Genomic DNA, 19,557 nt, shown 5'->3' with positions numbered 1-19,557 from the left:
TCGTCAAGGTGAACCCCCCTGACAGGACTCTACACGCTCGCGAATCACACTTCTCCACATCATCTTATCCTCCTTCTTCGTTTCGCTCGCTCAATCTCCCTCGACACCAATCTCGTCCTCGCTACGCGGCGGGGAACATTCATCGACTGAACCAAACTTCGTCGCTACCGTCCTAGTCCGCCCGGTTCCAATACAAACCGCGGCGGTGCAGGCTCGGTACATCGGGTTTACCACGTAACCGCTTCAACCACGACGTGCCTCGATTGCTCGATAAACTATCCAACTTCTGAACTTATTCCCACCGAACTAGAATCTGACGAAACCATTCTCGTTGATACCCCCGAAACACATCAGACAGAAATGTCCCAAATCGACTTCCTCCCCCTGCCGTATGCAGTTGACCTGCACCTGAATGCGTCTTCGACCACTTGCGGCGCCGAAAATCTGCCGACATGGCCGACCAACACCCTATTACACTCAAACTCCTCTCTTATCGCTGGCGACGACGATGAAACGGCTGACAACGTCTTCTTCGATGATCTAGTGCCACTTGAAAGGGGTCACCCTGATGTCCATCTGAGAAATGGAATCATGAGAGCGGCTCGTCTTGCAGTCGACCATGAACCTGACGCGGAAAAGGCCTTCTTCGTGGCGGACCTGAGCTATGTCTACATGCAGCATGAGCGCTGGAAACGGTGTCTCCCCGAAGTCGAGCCCTTTTACGGTGTGTGCCGTGCAGATAACAGCTTGGGAACTCTCATCTGATTGCGAGCCACAGCTGTAAAATGCAACCCTGACCCATACGTCCTCCGCCTGCTCTCTGGACTAGGGACGGGTTTCGACTGTGCTTCCAATGGGGAAATTTCCCAGGTGCTAAAGCTTGGCATCGATCCTTCCCGTATCATATTTGCAAACCCTTGCAAAGCGACATCTTTCATCAAGAATGCAGCCAAAGCTGGTGTACACATGATGACCTTTGACAACGCGGACGAGCTGTACAAGGTCGCGCGCGCGAACTCTGCAGCCAAGCTCGTCCTTCGCATCCTTACCGACGACTCCAAAAGCTTATGCCGCCTCGGCTTGAAGTTTGGTGCACCGCTTGTGACCGTCCCCGGTCTTCTCGCGAAGGCTAAGGAGCTAGACCTAGATGTCATTGGTATCAGCTTCCATGTGGGTAGCGGCTGCTACGACTCTTCCGCGTTTTCCGATGCCGTTATGCGGGCACGCGCGGCGTTTGATATGGGCCTCCAAGCGGGGTACACCTTTCAATTACTAGACGTCGGTGGCGGTTTCGAGGACGGGAATTTCGAGGCGACGGCTGCCATCTTGAGGGACGCGCTCCACAGCTACTTTCCGGACCGCCGGGATCTCCGAATTATCGCCGAGCCGGGCAGGTACTACGTTTCCCGCGCGTTCAGTCTGGCGGCGAACGTGATTGCCCGTCGTGGCCCGTTGACGGACACAGAGCACGAGGTAGCAGCTCAGGATGGCAGCAACGATCAGCCGACGGTGATGTGTACGCTGTCCGACCCATATGCTCTCGTTCTTGATTAATCATGGCCTGCCACTTTCTCTCGCACAGACTACATCAATGACGGTGTGTACGGTGCCTTCAACTGCATCCTGTTCGACCATCAGAAGGTGCACCCATACGTCCTGTCCCTCAACGGGTCTTTCCACGTCCCTTCGACCGAGCCGTTGAACCCGAGCAGCGTCTGGGGGCCCACCTGCGATTCTATTGATTGCGTGTGCCCGGTGACGCTGCTGCCGGCTACGCTCCGGGTAGGAGATTGGCTTGGTTTTGATAACATGGGAGCGTACACATTGTGCGCGGCCAGTCAATTCAACGGGTTCGAGGTCAGCCATGTGACCTACACGACGGGAGGCGGGCCTGGCTCTACGGAGACACGCAGGGTCCTCAAGGCTGTGGCGGCCGCGGCGGTCCAGGACTAATTGCTTTAGCGCGGGAGACAGGAGGGCGCACAAGGCCCCGTGACAAGTCGCGTACGGCTGGGGTTCTCATAGCGTATCTCGTGTTTAAATTCATGGCTTGAGGCATTAGGCTTCGATATCGCTCGTCGATTTTGAAATTGGATGCGCCGAGTTGTCTGTGGAGTCGAGGAGTTGGCAACGTTCTCATGTTGAGCTTTCTAACGGGACCGACTGGAATGCTGTGCGGTGCCGGTGCAGGGGTGCGGTGCCGACGGCAGAGCATGCGAAACGATCGGATGCATTCGGAGGGCACTGCTCCCCCGTGACGTCTACCGATATCGTCTTCGGGCGATCAAGGCACCTCGGCGCAGCAGGCTCGCTGCTCAATTTCACATATCCATCGTCATAGTTCAGCAGCCTGCTTTACCCGACCGCCTGCGGGCCCGGCGGTGGCCACATTCAGTTATACGGGTGTTATACGCAATCCCCAGGAGACCCCGCGAGAATGGAGAAACGGTGGATAGGTTTGGAACAACGATGGCGCGCAAGCGAATGGCTGGCGGCCTTGATCCTTTGTTGTTGTTCCTGGGAAGGACGATAGAAGTAAAAAAATCACCTGAAAGGGACGTTGCATCATACATTCAGCAGCCGCTAACCTGATTGGTGCTCGAGTCCCGTGTGGGAAATTGGATATGTGTTGCTGTTCTGGGGTGTCTTCGACGGATATCTGGGTCCAGTGGATCTTGACGAACCGAGCACGCAAGGCCCACTCGGGAAAAGCTAACGATAGAACCTATATCCCTCGACGCGTGCAAGCGATGATTTCCTTGGGGATTGCATGCGTCGCCCCTGCGGAGGCCGCGCCTGCGCCTGCCGGAGCCGCGGTGTTTATGCCCCGAAACGACGGTGAGCAGATGGCGCCTGTTGCGAGAGTGCCGACAACGGTGATGCGGGCGAAACACCGTGCTGAGAGGAGGGGGGGGGAGCTATGTCTTATGTTTTGATTTTATGTGGGCGTCGAGCGGCGGCGGCAGGCACGTGCGGAAAAGGGAGATGCTGCGGAGTTTTCGGGGGGGTGGAGAAAGTTCCGCGATGGGATTCGATCGCCCGGGGACGAGACGGGCCGAGGCAGCCCGCTTCGGTGCCTTGGAATGCAGATTCCAAGCGAAGAATCGAGAGCGACTGATTTTCGCGTAGAAGCAGGCGTTTATATTAGGTGTTGCTAACCCTCTCCCAGATTCCGTAAATGGGCTGCCCCCTAGCGACTTTCTGCCTTTGGAAACACGGGCTCCGCCGACTCCGTCTCCTCTTCATTTCTCTCAAACACGGGCAGGCCACCCTCCAGAACACCGTCTAGCGCCTCCCGACTCCATTCTTTCCAGGACACGCGTGCGACCGTTGATGCCTGCTCCCAGTAGGCGCCCCGTAGGTACCTGGCCTTGACTGCGTTTTTGTGAGGACGTGAAATTCGTCGCCTCGGGTATTTGTATAGTCGCCACTCCGTGATTGTACCACATCTCGTATTTTAGGGGCCTCTCCCACCCACTCCGTTCGTTTCCTTTCGCCCATCAACATGGCCTCTGGACTACTGCAGGTATGCCGATGCCGCCCTCCTTCCACTCGGTCCGCCGCTCACCGTCATAGGACGCTTTCTCTTCGCCTCCGCAGGAATCTGCGACGGCCGGTCCACGCTTCCGGCCTTATGCGAGCCCCAATCACCATGTCACCAAAAGCCGGTATATCACAAGCAACGATTCCCGGGGGTACATGTGAGTTCCTCGACTACGACCTCCCTCACAAATGTGACCAGCGTCCTGAGCTCGCCGACGACCGTACCAGACCTGTTTATGAATATCCATTAAATGGTCAGTGGATCATGATGGACGCCGACGACGGCTACATCCTCTGGACCGGCATCTGGAAAGGTGAGGCCACGGTCTTGTGCTCCCTTGCGGAATGTTTAAACTAACCGCTTTCAACAGCCTTGGGGAACTCCAAAGGTACGATGAATCGCTTCTTTTCACACTTCTATCGTTATATTAAGCCGCCCCGCTCCTGCATGTAGCGGACATCGTCAAAATGATAGAATCCCAGCCCGACTTGGCTTCTGTTATCCGTAGAGTGCGAGGCGGATACCTCAAGATACAGGGCACATGGATGCCATACGAGGTAAGCCGTTTGAACGAGCACATTTCCAAACCCTCAGACTAAGCGTTCTGCCTCAAGGTCGCCCTACGTTTGTCTCGTCGGTAAGTGTTTCTCTTGCCTTTCCCCGTGTACGTCAAATTTATCAACTCGTTTGTACAGCGTGGCATGGCCGATTCGTCACGAGCTCATTCCGTTGTTTGGGTAAGGTCTTTCCCTCATTGCTCCACGTTGTAATCCTCACACACTCATCTCTGGACGTCGTAGACCCACGTTCCCCAGTACATGCTTGTCTCCAGACCAACCCGGTTTCGGGCAAGTCGTACCTTCTGGGACGGGACGGCGTCGATCTAGGCGTAACACGCAAATACAACGCGGTGGCTTATCCGCAGGGGTTTCTGGCGGCCCTCAGGAAGGGTGGACTATAATCTCAACAGCAGGGCCTCATAGTGTGACAGGCCAAGCCATGTCCGCTTTCGTGCATCAACCGCCGCCTCCTGGTCCATCGCTAGTTTATTCACAGGCAGGTCCGCCCACACGACACAGGACGAGTCCACAGATGCCTCATGTATCCAGCTCTGCGCCTTTGGTCTCCTTCTCCACAGATGGCAGCGTACACCGAAACTCTTTCAGTCAAAAACGTAGCCCGCAGTCGAGGTTTTCACCTTATGCAAGCTCGTCAACGCCCGTATCTCTAGCATCATATGGCCTGAATAAACCCACGCCCGGAGGCCCGATGAACATGTCAGCTTCATTCCCTGGAGCCTTCCAGCTCCAGAATGCCGAAAAGATCGTCCTACCGCCTATCCAACACCCGAGTGAACGGACTCGCGCTCGCCAAGCCTCGGTAGCGCTTCCTCCCATTTCCTCGCTAGCAGACATCTCAGGGTCGTCGATGCGCGACTCTCGCGCTGTTCTCCGCCGCCTCCAAGTTGCCGATGAGCTTCGGCACGACATGCGTCCGCCTACGATGGAGCAAATGTGGGAGCGCCGGCGGTCTCTTTCCGTACCGAAATGTGCAACGTATGAGGCTTTCACTGGACTCTCCCGCCAAGGCTAACGATCGGCCCGTCCTCGCCTCGCTTGTAGAACGTCGTGGTCGCCAATCTCCGTCCGCACCGAGGCAGCCTACCGAGAGCATAGGCACTCGCCTAGAGACACGTCAAACAACTTCGGTTCGTCATCACACTATCCACCGCCCACGTCTGTAAGCGCAAGCGTGGTCTCCTCCTCGTCGACGACAAACGACGGGATTTCCCCGACCGATCCGTCTCCTATTTCCCCTGCAACGCCGCGTTCCATCGACGCTTTCGCGGACTCAGCCTCTCCCTCCGTCTTCTTGCCGCCCACAGAAAATGGGAAGGGCTTGCCTTCAGCTTTCTCGTTGACTGGGCACTGGCCTTCCGAACGGTCGATCGGCAGCGACAGCAGCGGCAAGGATTTCTCTCTAAAACCAAGCCACCCTGAGCAGACGCAGGCCGTCTTCCGATCTAGGGAGGCTGAGCTTCGACGGCAATACATTAGTGCCGCCGAATCATGTCGGATGAGCTCGACCGACGCCTCTCGTCCTATTCGCCCGTGGTGACCCGTATCTATTCTCAATTTCTTACGTTGCGGCTTAATCTCTTTATCTCGTGGTCCTGGACGATTGCGCTCTGCTCCTACTCTATCTTCGTTTATGGTCGAAATACTGTCACAGTTGTAGTGTTTCTAGCCGTGCCTCTGTCTTGTATCTGTAATATATGTACATCTCGAAGCTTTTGCATGCCTAGTATCTAATACCCCCATATCAGCGGCCGCGATGCTCACTATTTATGTCTCATGGAATACTGTACTCACGGATGTTTTTTGGAGGGTCCTTCCGGGGCTGTAGCTTGTGGTAATGCACTCACGGACGCTTTCGCTTTCTGGCAAGGCTGTAGCTTGTGGGAAGTTCGATTGAGTTCACCGACCGCCGAAAAGAGCTATATCGTATCCTCGGCGGCCGTTGCACTATTTTAGCCTTCACCCGGGCGCCCAAGGTCGAGTGCGAGTGGAACCAACGCTTGTATGTAGTGGCTGCTTACTACGATTGCACGTCGTCGCACTGGTACGATGCCTCGACTCGCCTGCCCGCTTGTGAGGCTTCTAGCTGACAGAGGCTGACGCCAATAACATTACGGCGTGCCAATGGGGTCAGACAGGCCCGAGTGCGTATAAAGATAACTGCGGTGCTTCGACTTCGTGATCGATGCCAACTCTGTCAACTCGTGGTAGTCTCGAGGACGGAACAAGGTTTCTCGGTTCCCAATTAATGCAGACAGCTCTCACACGAAGGGCTGGTGTATGAGGATGTGTGCTATCCCCACTATGCGTATGGCCATGTATTGGGTGCCGCTGGTGGGGCTACCCAGCGCGTTTGGCAACTATGAACAAAGTATCACACCTTGCGGAGCCCGGGTGGGATTTATGGGAACCCCGTTCACGTGTTAAGTATGTAGAGAACGCTGCGAGGGAGTCCGTGACCGACAGTGGGTAACGATAGGTAACGATGGGATTCTATGCGGCCTGGAGGTGTGTCCATAAGGGTCTACAGAGAAAATGGATGTACGTGAGACATAAAACATGTTGCAAGGCCACTTGGCATCATTGTTGTCGACAAACCGAGGGCACCGAGGCGATAAGAAAAAAGCGCGACACGGTTCCGAGGGCGGGACCGATAGAGCGCAAGAGCTGAGGAGCCTGAGCGCGAATGCCCAAGCAGGGCCCTCGAGGTCGAGAAGCCGCTGTGCCTCACTGCGCCAGCTGTCATGACCTGACAGGGCGTGCCACGGCTTGCCACAGCAATAAACAGCCTTCCCCGAGACCCGCGCGCTCAAAAGACGATGTTTCTCGTCCAGATGACGCTACTGGCCCCTTGCGTTGGGCGCGCACTTACCAAAACAGACTTCGCAATGATCGCAGTTAGCTCCCAGTCCCACACTGTCCTCCTAAGGTTACATTGCAGAAGGGCGGTTAAGCTTTTCCAACCGCATGGAGTCCTTCGGATACCGTTCGCATCATCATTCGGTGCGATATACATACCCCGAGGTAGAACTGTCAGCCCCGTGTCGTGTTACAGCTCGTAGTGTTGCCAAGCTCGGCCACCAGTGCGAGAGGGATCTGTCATCTTTTCTTTCCAGGGACTGTGTTAGATCTCAGAACTTCAGAAAGCAAGCAAGCAGATGACGGTGAGATCTCGAGAGTGGCAACGTTACCTGCGCCGAAGGAAACGACTTGCTATTTTTGGGTTCAATCCTAGTCCCGAGCGTTCCGGACGGCCCGGGTGTGTTCATACGCAACGCCCTGGGCGGCCATTTGCGTTTCGCCACCAAGATGTTCCAAGCAACAGTTCAGCTGAAACTGGTTGAGAGCGCTATCTCTTGATGGGGGCAGGGACACAAAGACTGAATCGTCGTCCAGCTTGTAGCATACGTGAGCCCTGTTTGTTACTCAAGCTGATGGCTTTTGGAGGTTGAACGTATTTATTTATCCCTGATGGCGCTCACAAGATTTTCTGGCAGATCCGGAGCCGCAGTGCGTACTGGGGTCTACTCTTGCGTGTGGTGGAATGTGCCGTCGGTACCCAGGGGAATCTTTGCGTGCCTATTGTACGTTAAGGACCTGGAGCTGCTCTCACCGTTCCTGGCAACCCATAAGCAATCCTGTGGCTCGATGAACACGCGTGCGCAGAATTCTTGGCCACTTTGGAATATCGTCACGATGCCTAGGGCAGGGGTATCAGGAGACTTGCCGGAAGCGACATACCTTACAGATGGTCGGTACCGATGTTGGGCTCAGAAATGAGGGTGCATCTTTGAGCGGAAGGATTACAGAAATCTCTCATGCGTTGCATTGACAGGGCCGCAGATATACCCCGCAAATTCAGTCCCCCAGTATGGATATTGCCTCCGTAATGTCATACGTTCGTGTCACGCAGTATGTTGCATATGCATCTTTTTATCACGGACGACATAAGTAAGTGGTTTGGTATCGAAACATCTCAGGAAACTCCGTTCATGTGATTTTTGTATATCGCGGAGTCTGTCCCGGGCTGAACAGCCAATATACTCCAATATAGCCTTCTCGGTGTCTGTCTCTCGTACGACGAGCTGGCAGATTGGCGATTTTCGAGCTCTCGATAACACAAGAGCATTGTACTGCTGACTCACAGTCTCCGCCATCACTCCCTGCTGGCGAAATTCATCTCGTGTAGCCAAAAAATGATCCACCTGCTGCGGACAACGCCACTCATCTTAATATCCAAGTCAGTGTTGGCATGAACGACTTTAAAAGATGGGATTTTCAAAGTCAGTTGAGCTTGCTGAGCTACAGACAGTGATTCCCCCAAACCCCCCAAGACCAAGACAGGCTCTTGGGTGCTCGGGTGATGTGGTTGGCGAAACAATTTGTTGAGGCCGTCGACGGATATACCACAGGTGCGTCAACATAGCTTTGGCCGTATCGCAATATCATCGAGTTCCAGAGTGAAGTCCTATCACGTTGTTCTATTTCCTCAGACGGCTCTCTTGATTTGCCTCTGGCAATGAAGGGAATCTTCCTATCTGTGGATGTTTCCACACAGGCGAGAAGAAATTTCGTTGAGCGCACATACCTATACATTCATGCAATGACAGAACGAGGAGGAATCCCACCCTCCTTATTGCTCGAGAGCTACAGGTCCGTGACTACTATATGGCTCGCAGGCTCAATACTACACCTTCCGTATATGGACTATATGGGAATGCGCTTCGAGGCGGCATTACATCGGCAAGCCTCCACATACCAAACATCCTCTACTGTTTTCTATTCCAGCCCCCGAGATCCCCATTTATGATACGTTGAAATAGAATGGGAGCAATAAGTGAGAAACTGCACGAATTTTTAGCTGCCATATCGTCTGCTATACACTTCATGGATATACTCAGGAAAGAACTATAAATAGCTTATACTGATCATACTTTCGGCTCAGCACTACTGAATTACTTCAGGTCTTCCGCGCCTCGACTTCAGGGCCATTTAGCTTCCGTACCAATGCTGGTGCAACTGCATCCGAGCCGGCGTTCTTTGAGATGTTTGTTTTCTATAGCAGGGGAGAGACGAGGATATTGGATAAACAATGTGAACATGATTTTATGCGCGCTGGAACATCTGTGCTTATATGAAACTAAGTATTGCGCGAAATTCGGATATGCGACGCGGACGCGTCTGTGCCACGTGCAAGTGATATGGAGTCACGTGCATAATCTGTGGAAGGCTTCTCGTTTTGCTTCTCGTCTTCGGCGACGTTGCTGAGACCAGCCTTGGGTCTTTGGGTCCTCCCAGCTTGCCAGAATACTCTCCTTACCCTTCCCGACGTTCTTCACCGCGCGAGACGGCCAAGTCGAACCGACTGATATTGCACCCACTGTCGAGTACATACCACTTCGAGTCATCGATAGCGGTGTAAGTGACCGCAGACTTGACGTCGCCAGATTAGCTATGAAGTTCAGGTGCGCTGTGCATGCTCGTGTGACTAATTTTCGTCACTGATACCCGAGTCAGTTCCTCGCTGAAATTCAACGCTGTCGTCGAATGGTGGGACGAATATATCGCGTACGCTTCTGCGGGTTCTCCAAGAAAGAATCGGTTGCTCAATCACTTTTGCAGTTACGATGCTCTCAAGAAATACATATACCAACTGGAGAAGCAACAGCATGACGCACGTATATATTCTCATGACATCGAAGCTGCGACAGAGCATACATCTCTCGTGGGACGGTCAGCGCTAGCGCCGGATACGAATGCACTCTTCCATCCACTGCTAGATGCGGAGCTGCGCAAGGTCTCGTCCTTTTACTCGCATCAAGAAAAGGAGCTCCTGGAAGAGCTTACAGAGTTGGAAGATCTCGTGAAGGAGCAGGATGAGATGGGGCTTGTTGCTGGAAGGCTGTATACAGAGGGCGATGGTGATTGGGATGACGATGACGAAGACGATGATGACGACGAAGAATGGCAGAGCACAGAGAGAAGCCGGGATCGGCGAGGAAATACGAGCACGTCTAGGCGGAGACGAAAGCCGTCGAATGCTGCTTCGAAGCCGCTCAATCCCAACAATACAGGTGTGTCCTAAGATGAATTGCAGAAACAGCCATAAATGAGTGTATATCTTCAATTGTCAGGCAATCAAATGGCGGAGGTCTCGCCCGCTGCCCGCCGTGTCAGCATTTCCTCGACAGAGGATAACGCGGACCTGGAAGCAAGCTTGACTTCTTTGCGTCAACTCCAGATACACATCCCCTCTACTGTCAACGAGTCGCAGGACAATGTGAGAGGTCCAGGATTGAATAGCAGCAAAAGTCGCAGTAAATCTCCGAGTGCTGCTCGTACGTTCGCGAACAAATTGCGCAACAGTATAGCATCGTTAGCGTCCCCACACGAGACCTCACAAACATTGCAGGGTAACGACACGATATGGACAGCCAAGTCAAACTATGCAATGGACACACAATTGCTATTCAAGCGACGTATCACCAACCTCTACAATCAAGTCGCCTCGCTTCGTTCTTATGTCGAGCTCAATTACTCAGGGTTCCGCAAGATCCTTAAAAAGTATGTATCATTGTAATATCACAGGCGAATCCTCAGTGAATGTCATTCAGGTATGACAAGGTGACTGAGAATTCGGTGGGTTTGACACACTTGACGGTATCTATCCGCGCCTGCGACAATATCTCACATTTTCCACATTTAGCTACAAGCACATTACCTCCACGAGGTTCTCGAGCCAACGACCCCCTTTGACGGCACCTCTCGCTCTCGTCTCTCTGAAGCTCAATCTGCTCTTCTCCATCTGTATGCGAAGTGTGTTACCCATGGTGACGTGGCCGCTGCACAACGGTACCTCAAAATGCATCTACGTGAGCACATAGCATGGGAACGGGACACTGTCTGGCGCACAATGATCGGGAGAGAACGTCGAGGTGACGGAGGGACTCCGTTGGGCGTGTCCCTAGGAACATCTTCAGAGGAGAAAGCGCTTGAAGTGCGGACACCGGTCGGAAGACTGCGCGTGGGGAGAAGGCATGCATGGGTGCTATTAGCCGCCATTGTTTTCGCGGTTCTTCTGAACGTGCAAGCTGTTGAGGGCACAGAGGCCAATCGATGTCTCGCTATTTTGGTATTCGCGACTATTTTGTGGGCGACAGAGGTATGTTCATACATGTTCCATATCCGTCGAGACTCTAAATGAAATCTCCATGTAGGCCATCCCTTTGTTTGTGACATCGATGATGATACCGCTTTTGCTCGTATGCCTGCAAGTCGTGCGGTCCCCTAACGGAGATAGCAGACTTAGCACCCCTGATGCGACAAAGTGGGCTAATTTTATTGTGAATGTGACTCGGCATCTCATCCCTTACTTGGCTTAGGTGGATTTTTTCAGTCATGTTTTCCCCGACCATCATGCTCCTCATTGGTGGGTTCACCATCGCCGCAGCGCTTTCTAAGACAAGCATCGATCGGGTGCTCATTACCCGCGTGCTGAGCCTCGCTGGGACACGTCCAAGTGTCGTGCTCTTGGCGGTTATGGGCGTAGCATGTTTTGCCAGTATGTGGATAAGGTGCGCTTATGTGGTGTCTGCCTGGAGCGATGTGTCCTGACGCAAGTCACAAGCAATGTCGCCGCGCCTACTCTCTGCTTCACACTTGTGCGGGTATGTTGATTCCATGAATTGGCCTAAGGGCATGCTGATTCAGACAGAATTCCTTTCATTAGCCAATTCTTCGAACCCTCCCTCCTCGATCGACGTTTGGCCCTTGTCTCATAGTCAGTCTGCACCTCTCTTGACTGCGTCATTCGCTTATGACTTATCTCAGATCGCGATCGCGTTGGCAGCGAACATCGGGGGCCAGTCCTCCCCTATATCTTCCCCCCAGAACTTGATCACGTTGCAGGCAATGGATCCGCCACTGGACTGGGCGCACTGGTTTGCTGTTGCACTTCCGGTGTCTCTTGTCTCGATCATCTTGATATGGCTCATGCTGCTGGTGTCCTACCGGCCTTCGCATCTGCCAAATGGCGAAGGGTATCTAGAGATTAAGAGCATTCGGCCGACAAGAGAAGGGTTCACTGCGAAGCAGTGGTGGGTCACGCTAGTTTGTTTGGTGACTATCGGTCTCTGGTGCGTCGAAAAGGGCATTGAGGAATATGTCGGCGATATGGGTATTATTGCAATCATCCCTATCGTGGCATTCTTCGGAACCGGTGTCCTGAAGAAGGTGGGAAAACGAGCGCTCTTCTCCAGTCCATTCCCTGATAAGCGAGTTGTTTGTAGGATGATTTTGAACAGTTCCTTTGGACCGTCGTTTTCTTGGCGATGGGAGGTATCGCACTCGGAAAAGGCGTAACTTCAAGCGGACTGCTGGAAAAGATGGACGTCGTCATCCGAGATCTTGTGGAAGGGCTTTCACTGTACACCGTAGTTCTCGTCCTCTCCGCCGTTGTTCTGGTGTGTACTTTACAAAATTCTGCTGACTAGCCATACTAATATTCACTGCAGGTAATTTCGACCTTCATCAGTCACACGATTGCGAGTGTCCTCCTCGTACCGATTGCGAAGGAGGTTGGGAGCAACCTTCCAGGCGATCAGGCAAACTTGCTCATATTTGTCACCGGGTTGATCTGCTCTGCGGGTATGGGCATGCCTGTGTCAGGATTCCCTAATCAAACCGCGTAAGTAGCCTTATGCGCCCTCCTCTCAACTTGCATTAGTTCTAACAGGTCTACGCAGAGCCACGCAGGAAGACGATATGGGCCAGCTGTACTTGTCAAATATCGATTTCTTGAAGAACGGCGTGCCGGCGAGCGTGATCGCCACTCTGGTGAGTGTGGATCGTTCCTGGAAGGAATGCAGTCTGACGTTGTGTTTAGGTTGTGGCGACGTTGGGATTCGCGCTTATGAAGCTCATCGGGTGCGTGTATTCCTTTTTCAGGTTACATATCATGCTGATCGTATGCTGCAGGCTATAATGAGACATCAACATGTATGACCTCCACACAATCCCGAATGTGCCGACCTCTGATCTGTAGTGCTAGTGCTAGTGTTTACCCTACAATTTACTTGCTCAAAATCTATTTACATCCATCAAGATACATGTGCAATAGATCATCAAGAGGGGCTTTCAAGTCGCAAGAGCTGGGGTGGCTAGTTTGCTTACGATAATTGCCGATGTCTTGTCCGCTCGTTGTCCTTGTGTTAGGAATGTATCCTTTCGCCGGGCGGAAGAACGCTCTACCTGATCAATGTTCGAAGTTGGCATTTTGAACATTTGGCATTTCTTCAACGACATGTCGGCAGATGCACGTCCCAGTCAATCGACACTGGGCAGCCATTCCCTCTGTCGGTACTCATCATTTGTTGAGTGATTCTTTCGATGAACGTCCTATTCGTGAGGCCTATACACCTCTGTAAACTAAAGGACCAGCATTAGCAGAACCCGCTCAGCCCGGCGTATCCCGGAATTTGAGGAGCTGGTACATCGAACGTCGTCGGCGAGGCCGCAGTACGACATTCTTCGTTTGAACGGCGCATTCTTGTCTCGCACTCTCTCTGCGCTCATGATCTCTGTGCAGCGAGAGAAAGGCGGCGGGATCTAGTCGACTTCATGCATCGGCTCGTAAAAAGGCACTGACCCCCTCATGGCTCACTTGTACAAATGCGCTAAGCTAGGGTGTGGACACAGGGAGGCAGTACTAAGGCAGTGCGCTTGGGAGCATCAGAAAGCGGATCTACGTTAAAGCGTGGAGGACCGAGATGCTTGGCATGCAGAGGTCCATGAATCTGGTGACGGGAGAGACGCGCAGCGTCGCATGCTCGCGTTCCGTCAGTCGTTCGGATCGCATCTGCGCCGTTCCTGAGCCATATTAATGAACCATCAAAAGAGTTGTAATGAAAACTCAGGGTAGTCTAGGGTAGTCTCGGGGTCGTCTTGAAGTCGAACCCTTCGGTGAAGCAGAATGTACGATATCGGTAATCAAGGATGGCAGCGACGTGCCAGATCATCTTTCCGAAATTCAGGTACCCCGCATCAGGGTCAGATTCGACGTTCAAAATCTGTCGGACGGTGGGATTGCGATTGTTGGACGACAGTGAGAACCCAAAAGAATTTATTCGACATCCACCCAAGAAAATATGTCTTTTGATCTCGCGATGGATCGGGGATCATGAAAACCAGGAGCGTGATATTTTATCTGTATGTCTGTCCAAGATGTTTTAATTATGGACAGGTCAGAATCCACTCTAGTCTACCTGCCCTCTGAAGTCAGACTGCACTGTAAATGTGTCCCAAGACACACACCACAGCACAAGGGATGGACGTACAGATCTATGCCTAGCGTGCCACTGGGCTTTGATGGTAGCTTCTTTGATTTGTTGGATGGGTTTTCATTTGCCGCCAGAACCAGAACTTGTGTCAAACCAGATATGACTCGAGGTCGAAGCTGGTCGAAGGCAAAGACGGGAGGCTGAGAGATCCGCCACAGTGGATTGGATCTCCGATGAAGCTCCTCCGACGCGTCTGTGGCGTGGACATCCCCGCCGATTTCCGGTCTTGCGGTCAATTGCCTTGTCGAGCTTGAACGCTGCTTGAACTACTACTCTCTGTGTGCCACCTCATTCACCACGTTAGAAAGCTTGAAATATTCGAGAAGCAAGTCGCGATATGGCACCATACAAAGACTGGAACAAGATGGATGAAGATGAGGAGGATGAACTCCAAGACACCACGGTGAGCGATACGTCCAACACACGTGCAGTGCGCGCCCGCTCTCATACGTCCGCCTAGTACTTCGAGAGCAGACGGGATGTGATTCTTTTCTGTATCGACTGCTCAGAATCTATGTCTGCACCGAGAGAACATCCGAAATACGAAGATGCCCAGACAAGCCACTTACTCACCGCCCTTGATGCTGCCGTCCAGATCATGAAGAAGAAGGTCACTGTGGGGCCCAATGACTCTGTTGGAATCATGCTATATAATACTGTGAGAACATTTGTTGAATCTAGGACCTCTACTCTTCCAACTTAGATGACGGATCATCTTATAGGCAAAGGGTATCACCTCTGGTCGGGTTTCAGACCTCAAAAGAGGGACGTTCGTACACCTGCCAATCACCACTATCAATGCTCCGAATGTCCTTGATTTAACACGACTGGTGGATGGTCCGTGGATTTCATTTGAATGCCATAGCCTCTTGACAAAGGTTGATTCTTCAGAGGCCCGCACTGATATGAGTGTGCTTCGCGAGGCATGTCCACCTCTGGATGACAGATGTATTCCTATGGGTGACGTCTTCACGAGCTGCAACTGGGTTCTCCGAGATGGGTGAGTGGACTTGCTTGGCTGATTCATGGAGTGTGTTGACTGTACCACAGAGCGCCGAAGACTGCGTCGAAGCGCGTTTTCCTCATCACAGACAATGATGACCCGCACCGTGACGCGATCAGCGAGAAGCTGCTTCTGGCTGCGCGAACGACTCTTGTTGTATGTTTCTGTCTTAATCTCTCTCGCGATGTAATACATATTTCTTCATGCAGGATCTCGTGCAAGCAGGGGTGACGGTGGAGCCTTTCTTCATCAGCACCGAAGACAAGCCGTTTGATCAGACAAAATTCTGGACGGTAAGCCCTCGTGTATCGCATCTTGCCCCACGCACTGTAACTGTGAACGGCCCTCGCAGAACGTCCTGTTGTCTTCGGAGTTCGACGACTCGGAGTCTCAGACGGGGAGCTCTGAGCTTCCCGAGTCGATCTCAATCACGCGCATTGACGACCTGTTAGACCAGATGCGCTTCCACGAGCTGCCGAAGCGTGCATTGTTCAGCGTCTCGCTGCAGCTCGCGCCCGATTTCTGCATCGGCGTCAAAGGCTACGGGCTCGTCGCAGAGCAGCGCAAGGGCGCGTACAAGTACTTTGCAGACCTTGGGGACAGGATGGAGGTCGCTGAGAGTCGGACGGCGTATGTGGACGAGGCGAGTATGGATTGGCCGATATGCGAGCCGTCGTGCGTCGCGCATCGGATCCATTGCTCATGTTGTCCTGTCGCTTTCTATGGTAGGATCGACAAGCGGAGGTGGACAAGCACGATATCGTGTTTGGTATGACGCTTGGAGCCACCGGAGACGACCAAGACGCGCCAGGAGGGTTCGGCACGAGGGCCGTGGGTGTAGGCAAGCGGGCACGTCTTCCCTCTACGATCAGTGCTCACGCGCTGACATGATATATGTCGATAGGTGTTCTACACCGCAGACGAAGTGCGATCTTTCCGCACCCTTGGGCTCGAGCCGGGCATAAAGTTGCTTGGCTTCAAAGATCGCGATGACCTTGCTTTCGAGGACAACGTGCGGCATTCGACGTTCATATACCCGGATGAGATGGTCAGTCTCCACACATGTATGCGCGCGAAGGCGGGATGCCACTGAACACCGTCGGTACTCTGTGTCGTTCTTTTGCCACGCTGCAGGCGTACTCGGGCAGCAAGCGGACGTTCTCCGCGCTCGTGAAGACCATGGCCGCCAAGGACAAGATCGGACTGGCGCTCGGCACCATGCGGCGCAACTCGGTGCCTATGTTCTATGCCATGCTTCCGCAGGTGTGCCACTCGATCCGTTTATAGGCAAATTGGACGTCGTCGGGTTCTCATGCGGTTCGTTGATCTGTGTGCAGACCGAGAAGCTGGAGGAGTCTGGATGGATGGAGCCCGCGGGGATACACCTTGTGCCGCTGCCGTTCGCGGACGATATCAGGGCCGCGCCGGTGGAGCAGGCCATTCGAGGTATGGTTGTATTTCACATTCCTTGCCCTTGTTTGTTCGCTGTGGCTGACTGTCCGCCTGTGGGGCGGGGGATGCACAGCCAAGAAGGACGCCGTGGATGCAGCGAAGGCAATCGTTAAGAAGCTGGCGATCAAGAACGGGACGTACATGCCAGACTCGTATCCGAACCCAGGTGCGTCGGGATATGTAGCTATTTCGTGGGCTGTTGTTGACTTTACGGTGGATGTGGCAGCGCTCGCGTTTCATAACGAGCAGCTAGAGGCGACGGCGTTCCGAGAGGAGTACGAAGCGGACTCGTTCGAGGACGTGACGGCGCCGAATTATGACACGATACACAAGGTGCGTGTTCCTCCTCCTCGTACATTCATAGCCTGCGTCGTATCTTCAAAGTTCGACTCTTCCATCGACTTTTTACACCATCTCGTTTCTGGTAATACTCACGATCTTTCCTACTCTGTTTATTGTTGCATGCGTGTCTGAGCAGAAAGCCGGCCCGCTGATCGAAGCATGGGCGCAAGCGATCGAAGCGGATGAAGGCGCAAACACGACCGTCGTCGTCGCTGCTGCCGCCGGAACCAAGCGGGCTGCGGTGAGCATCCCGCTCTTATTCACCTCCCTATAGAATACTCCACTGATATGCATATTGTCCTGAACGTGTGCTTTGCCGCGGTGGGCGATCTGTTCGCGACGGCAGACCGTGAGCGTCGACGAAGCGGAGATCCGGAGCAAGTACGAGTCCGGGTCGATGGCGAAGGTGTGTCCTCCTCCCGCTCGGTCCGCCTGCTCCATGCGCTGACGCCCGTGCCGTGACCACCAGCTGCGCGTCGACCAGCTCAAGGTGCTCCCGTCCGCCCCGTCCGCCCCGTCCGATTTCAATGCTGACCGCGCCTATTTTATTTGCGTTTCGCCTGCAGGACTTTCTGCGCAGCAAGAGTCTGCCCGTATCGGGAGTAAAAGCGGCGCTGATAGAGCGGGTCGCAGAGTGGATGCACGCGCACTGAGCACGGTGGACACGACGCAGCTGAGGGTGAGTGCCGCATCTCGGTGGCGGGTCCGACTTTGCTTGGGGTCGGTCGCCGACGCGGCGTGGTTTAGGAATATATGGGCTTTGGCGCGATGTCGAAACTGTAGCATTAGTCTGTACATTATGAATCAGATGGTATCTTGAGCCTGGTGAATATGCCGACGCGTCGCGAAGCGGACGCGGCCGCGCGCCCCACGTGCCGTTCGCTGCAGGCCACGTGTCGTCCCCTACGCCCCTCCGAATCTCCTCTCCTCTCCTCATCTTTCTTTGCTTACCCGGACTCATCTCCCTCCCTCGCCGCCGCACTGAACAACAAATAACAATAATCAATGGCGCCGAAACGAGAGCCCGCGGTGCTGCCGCACGCGCTGCGCGTCCCGGGGCTCACGAAACTGACCGGGAAGCGCGTCGTCCTCGCGTCCGCGAGCCCGCGCCGGCGCGAGATCCTGCGCACCTTCGTGAGTGAGCGAGCCGCCGTCTTTCGGCCCTAGGCGCACTGCATACCGCACGCTGACGGGTTGCTTCGATCGTGTCTGGGATCGACGACGCGGGATTGTTTGGCGCTCGTGCTACGGCGTGTGTGTGGGGTAGGGGCTCGCGCCGGAGGTGGTGCCGTCGACGTTTGAGGAGGACCTGGACCCGATGTCGTTCGAGGATGTGCACGAGTACCCCGTCGCGACGGCGACGCATAAGGCCGTCGAGGTCTACGAGCGGCTCGTCGTGCGTCCCGCCCCGTCGTCCCCCTTCCCGTCCACTTCCGCCGCCTGACCCTTTATCCTCCCCACTCCCTTTCCCTCGCCCCCTTCACTCCCGCTGTCGCACGCGCACACGCACGCACGCACGCACGCACGCACGCAGGAAGAAAACCCGGACGACGCGCCGGACCTCGTGATTGGCGCAGATACGGTCGTGCTGACGCACGCGCAGGCGGCGCTATCGGACGCGCCGTTCATCAGCGCGCAGGGTGCGCGGCCGGAGGTGCTGGAGAAGCCTGCGGGGCGCGCGGATAACCTGCGGATGCTGCTGGATATGAACGGCGCGGTGTGCGAGGTCGTCACGGGGGTGTCGGTCGGTGCGTGCGGATGTTCAGTCTTGGATTTTGCGGACCGTCGGAGGGCTGAGCTGAGAGTCGGTGCCTTGCAGTGTTTCCGGTTCTGACGGCGCCGGGGTACGCGATTCGGTGCGTTCCGCCTCTGATACGACGCCTCACTCGGATGCTCATCGAGAGAGCGCAGGTCGATCGAGGAGCGCTCGCTGGTGTATTTCGCGGACAACCCGACGTACCTGCTCGAGGCGTACGCCGACTCGGGCGAGGGTGCGGACCGCGCGGGCGGGTTTGCGGTGCAGGTGCGTGCGATGAGCGGTCGGTCGGTCGGTCGGTCGGTCATTGGTCATTTGCTGACTTCGCGGCGCGCGTCGCATGCAGGGCCTCGGCGGGCTGCTGATACGGAAGGTCGACGGCGACTTCCAGAACGTGGTCGGGTTCCCGGCGGCGTCGTTCTTCCGGTTCTTGGATCTGCTGGTCGAGGAGGACGACGAGTTTTTGGAGGTGTAGAGAGCAGGAGGGGCCGCGATAGTGAAATTTGTAGATCTAATGGACTATTGGGAGTTTGTGCTGCGTCTCT

General features: G+C 54.4%; 6 protein-coding genes across 6 annotated transcripts; 5 read left to right on the top strand and 1 right to left on the bottom strand.

The window, feature by feature from the left end:
* Window positions 1-360: 360 nt before the first annotated feature.
* On the top strand, window positions 361-1,953 carry HETIRDRAFT_426293 (uncharacterized protein; the record flags this gene model as incomplete). The annotated part of the gene is made up of 3 exons (XM_009546771.1): window positions 361-724; window positions 779-1,516; window positions 1,583-1,953. The coding sequence occupies 3 exons, from the start codon at window positions 361-363 to the stop codon at window positions 1,951-1,953; spliced, it is 1,473 nt and encodes a 490-aa protein (XP_009545066.1).
* A 1,552-nt stretch (window positions 1,954-3,505) lies between these two features.
* Window positions 3,506-4,285, top strand: HETIRDRAFT_126211 (uncharacterized protein; the record flags this gene model as incomplete). Its single annotated transcript, XM_009546770.1, has 7 exons — window positions 3,506-3,526; window positions 3,601-3,701; window positions 3,772-3,857; window positions 3,915-3,932; window positions 3,998-4,101; window positions 4,159-4,181; window positions 4,240-4,285. 7 exons carry the CDS (start codon window positions 3,506-3,508, stop codon window positions 4,283-4,285), a joined length of 399 nt encoding a protein of 132 aa, XP_009545065.1.
* A 595-nt stretch (window positions 4,286-4,880) lies between these two features.
* On the bottom strand, window positions 4,881-5,598 carry HETIRDRAFT_426291 (uncharacterized protein; the record flags this gene model as incomplete). The annotated part of the gene is made up of 3 exons (XM_009546769.1): window positions 4,881-5,042; window positions 5,139-5,228; window positions 5,281-5,598. The coding sequence occupies 3 exons, from the start codon at window positions 5,596-5,598 to the stop codon at window positions 4,881-4,883; spliced, it is 570 nt and encodes a 189-aa protein (XP_009545064.1).
* A 573-nt stretch (window positions 5,599-6,171) lies between these two features.
* On the top strand, window positions 6,172-13,372 carry HETIRDRAFT_157086 (sodium/sulfate symporter; the record flags this gene model as incomplete). Its single annotated transcript, XM_009546768.1, has 17 exons — window positions 6,172-6,195; window positions 6,216-6,270; window positions 9,636-9,690; window positions 9,745-10,196; window positions 10,257-10,686; window positions 10,737-10,761; window positions 10,829-11,284; window positions 11,340-11,449; window positions 11,505-11,696; window positions 11,750-11,789; window positions 11,852-11,902; window positions 11,953-12,354; window positions 12,411-12,584; window positions 12,636-12,808; window positions 12,867-12,957; window positions 13,007-13,047; window positions 13,099-13,372. The coding sequence occupies 17 exons, from the start codon at window positions 6,172-6,174 to the stop codon at window positions 13,103-13,105; spliced, it is 2,778 nt and encodes a 925-aa protein (XP_009545063.1). The 3' UTR covers window positions 13,106-13,372.
* A 1,398-nt stretch (window positions 13,373-14,770) lies between these two features.
* Window positions 14,771-18,084, top strand: HETIRDRAFT_157084 (uncharacterized protein). The gene is made up of 17 exons (XM_009546767.1): window positions 14,771-14,862; window positions 14,920-15,117; window positions 15,182-15,296; window positions 15,351-15,459; window positions 15,510-15,618; window positions 15,672-15,755; window positions 15,815-16,105; window positions 16,192-16,311; window positions 16,367-16,510; window positions 16,597-16,725; window positions 16,800-16,908; window positions 16,988-17,080; window positions 17,141-17,247; window positions 17,393-17,497; window positions 17,603-17,662; window positions 17,726-17,746; window positions 17,823-18,084. The coding sequence occupies exons 1-17, from the start codon at window positions 14,797-14,799 to the stop codon at window positions 17,907-17,909; spliced, it is 1,947 nt and encodes a 648-aa protein (XP_009545062.1). The 5' UTR covers window positions 14,771-14,796; the 3' UTR covers window positions 17,910-18,084.
* Window positions 18,085-18,261: 177 nt separating this feature from the next.
* HETIRDRAFT_126207 (uncharacterized protein) lies at window positions 18,262-19,487 on the top strand (the record flags this gene model as incomplete). The annotated part of the gene is made up of 6 exons (XM_009546766.1): window positions 18,262-18,390; window positions 18,524-18,652; window positions 18,791-18,977; window positions 19,076-19,112; window positions 19,168-19,279; window positions 19,359-19,487. The coding sequence occupies 6 exons, from the start codon at window positions 18,262-18,264 to the stop codon at window positions 19,485-19,487; spliced, it is 723 nt and encodes a 240-aa protein (XP_009545061.1).
* Window positions 19,488-19,557: the final 70 nt, after the last annotated feature.

The sequence above is a fragment of the Heterobasidion irregulare genome, assembly GCF_000320585.1.
Source record: "Heterobasidion irregulare TC 32-1 unplaced genomic scaffold scaffold_04, whole genome shotgun sequence".
In the NCBI taxonomy this organism is placed as follows: Eukaryota; Fungi; Basidiomycota; class Agaricomycetes; order Russulales; family Bondarzewiaceae; genus Heterobasidion; species Heterobasidion irregulare.
The sequence above is the reverse complement of the archived record's forward strand: the minus strand, read 5'-3'. Positions and strand labels throughout refer to the sequence as shown.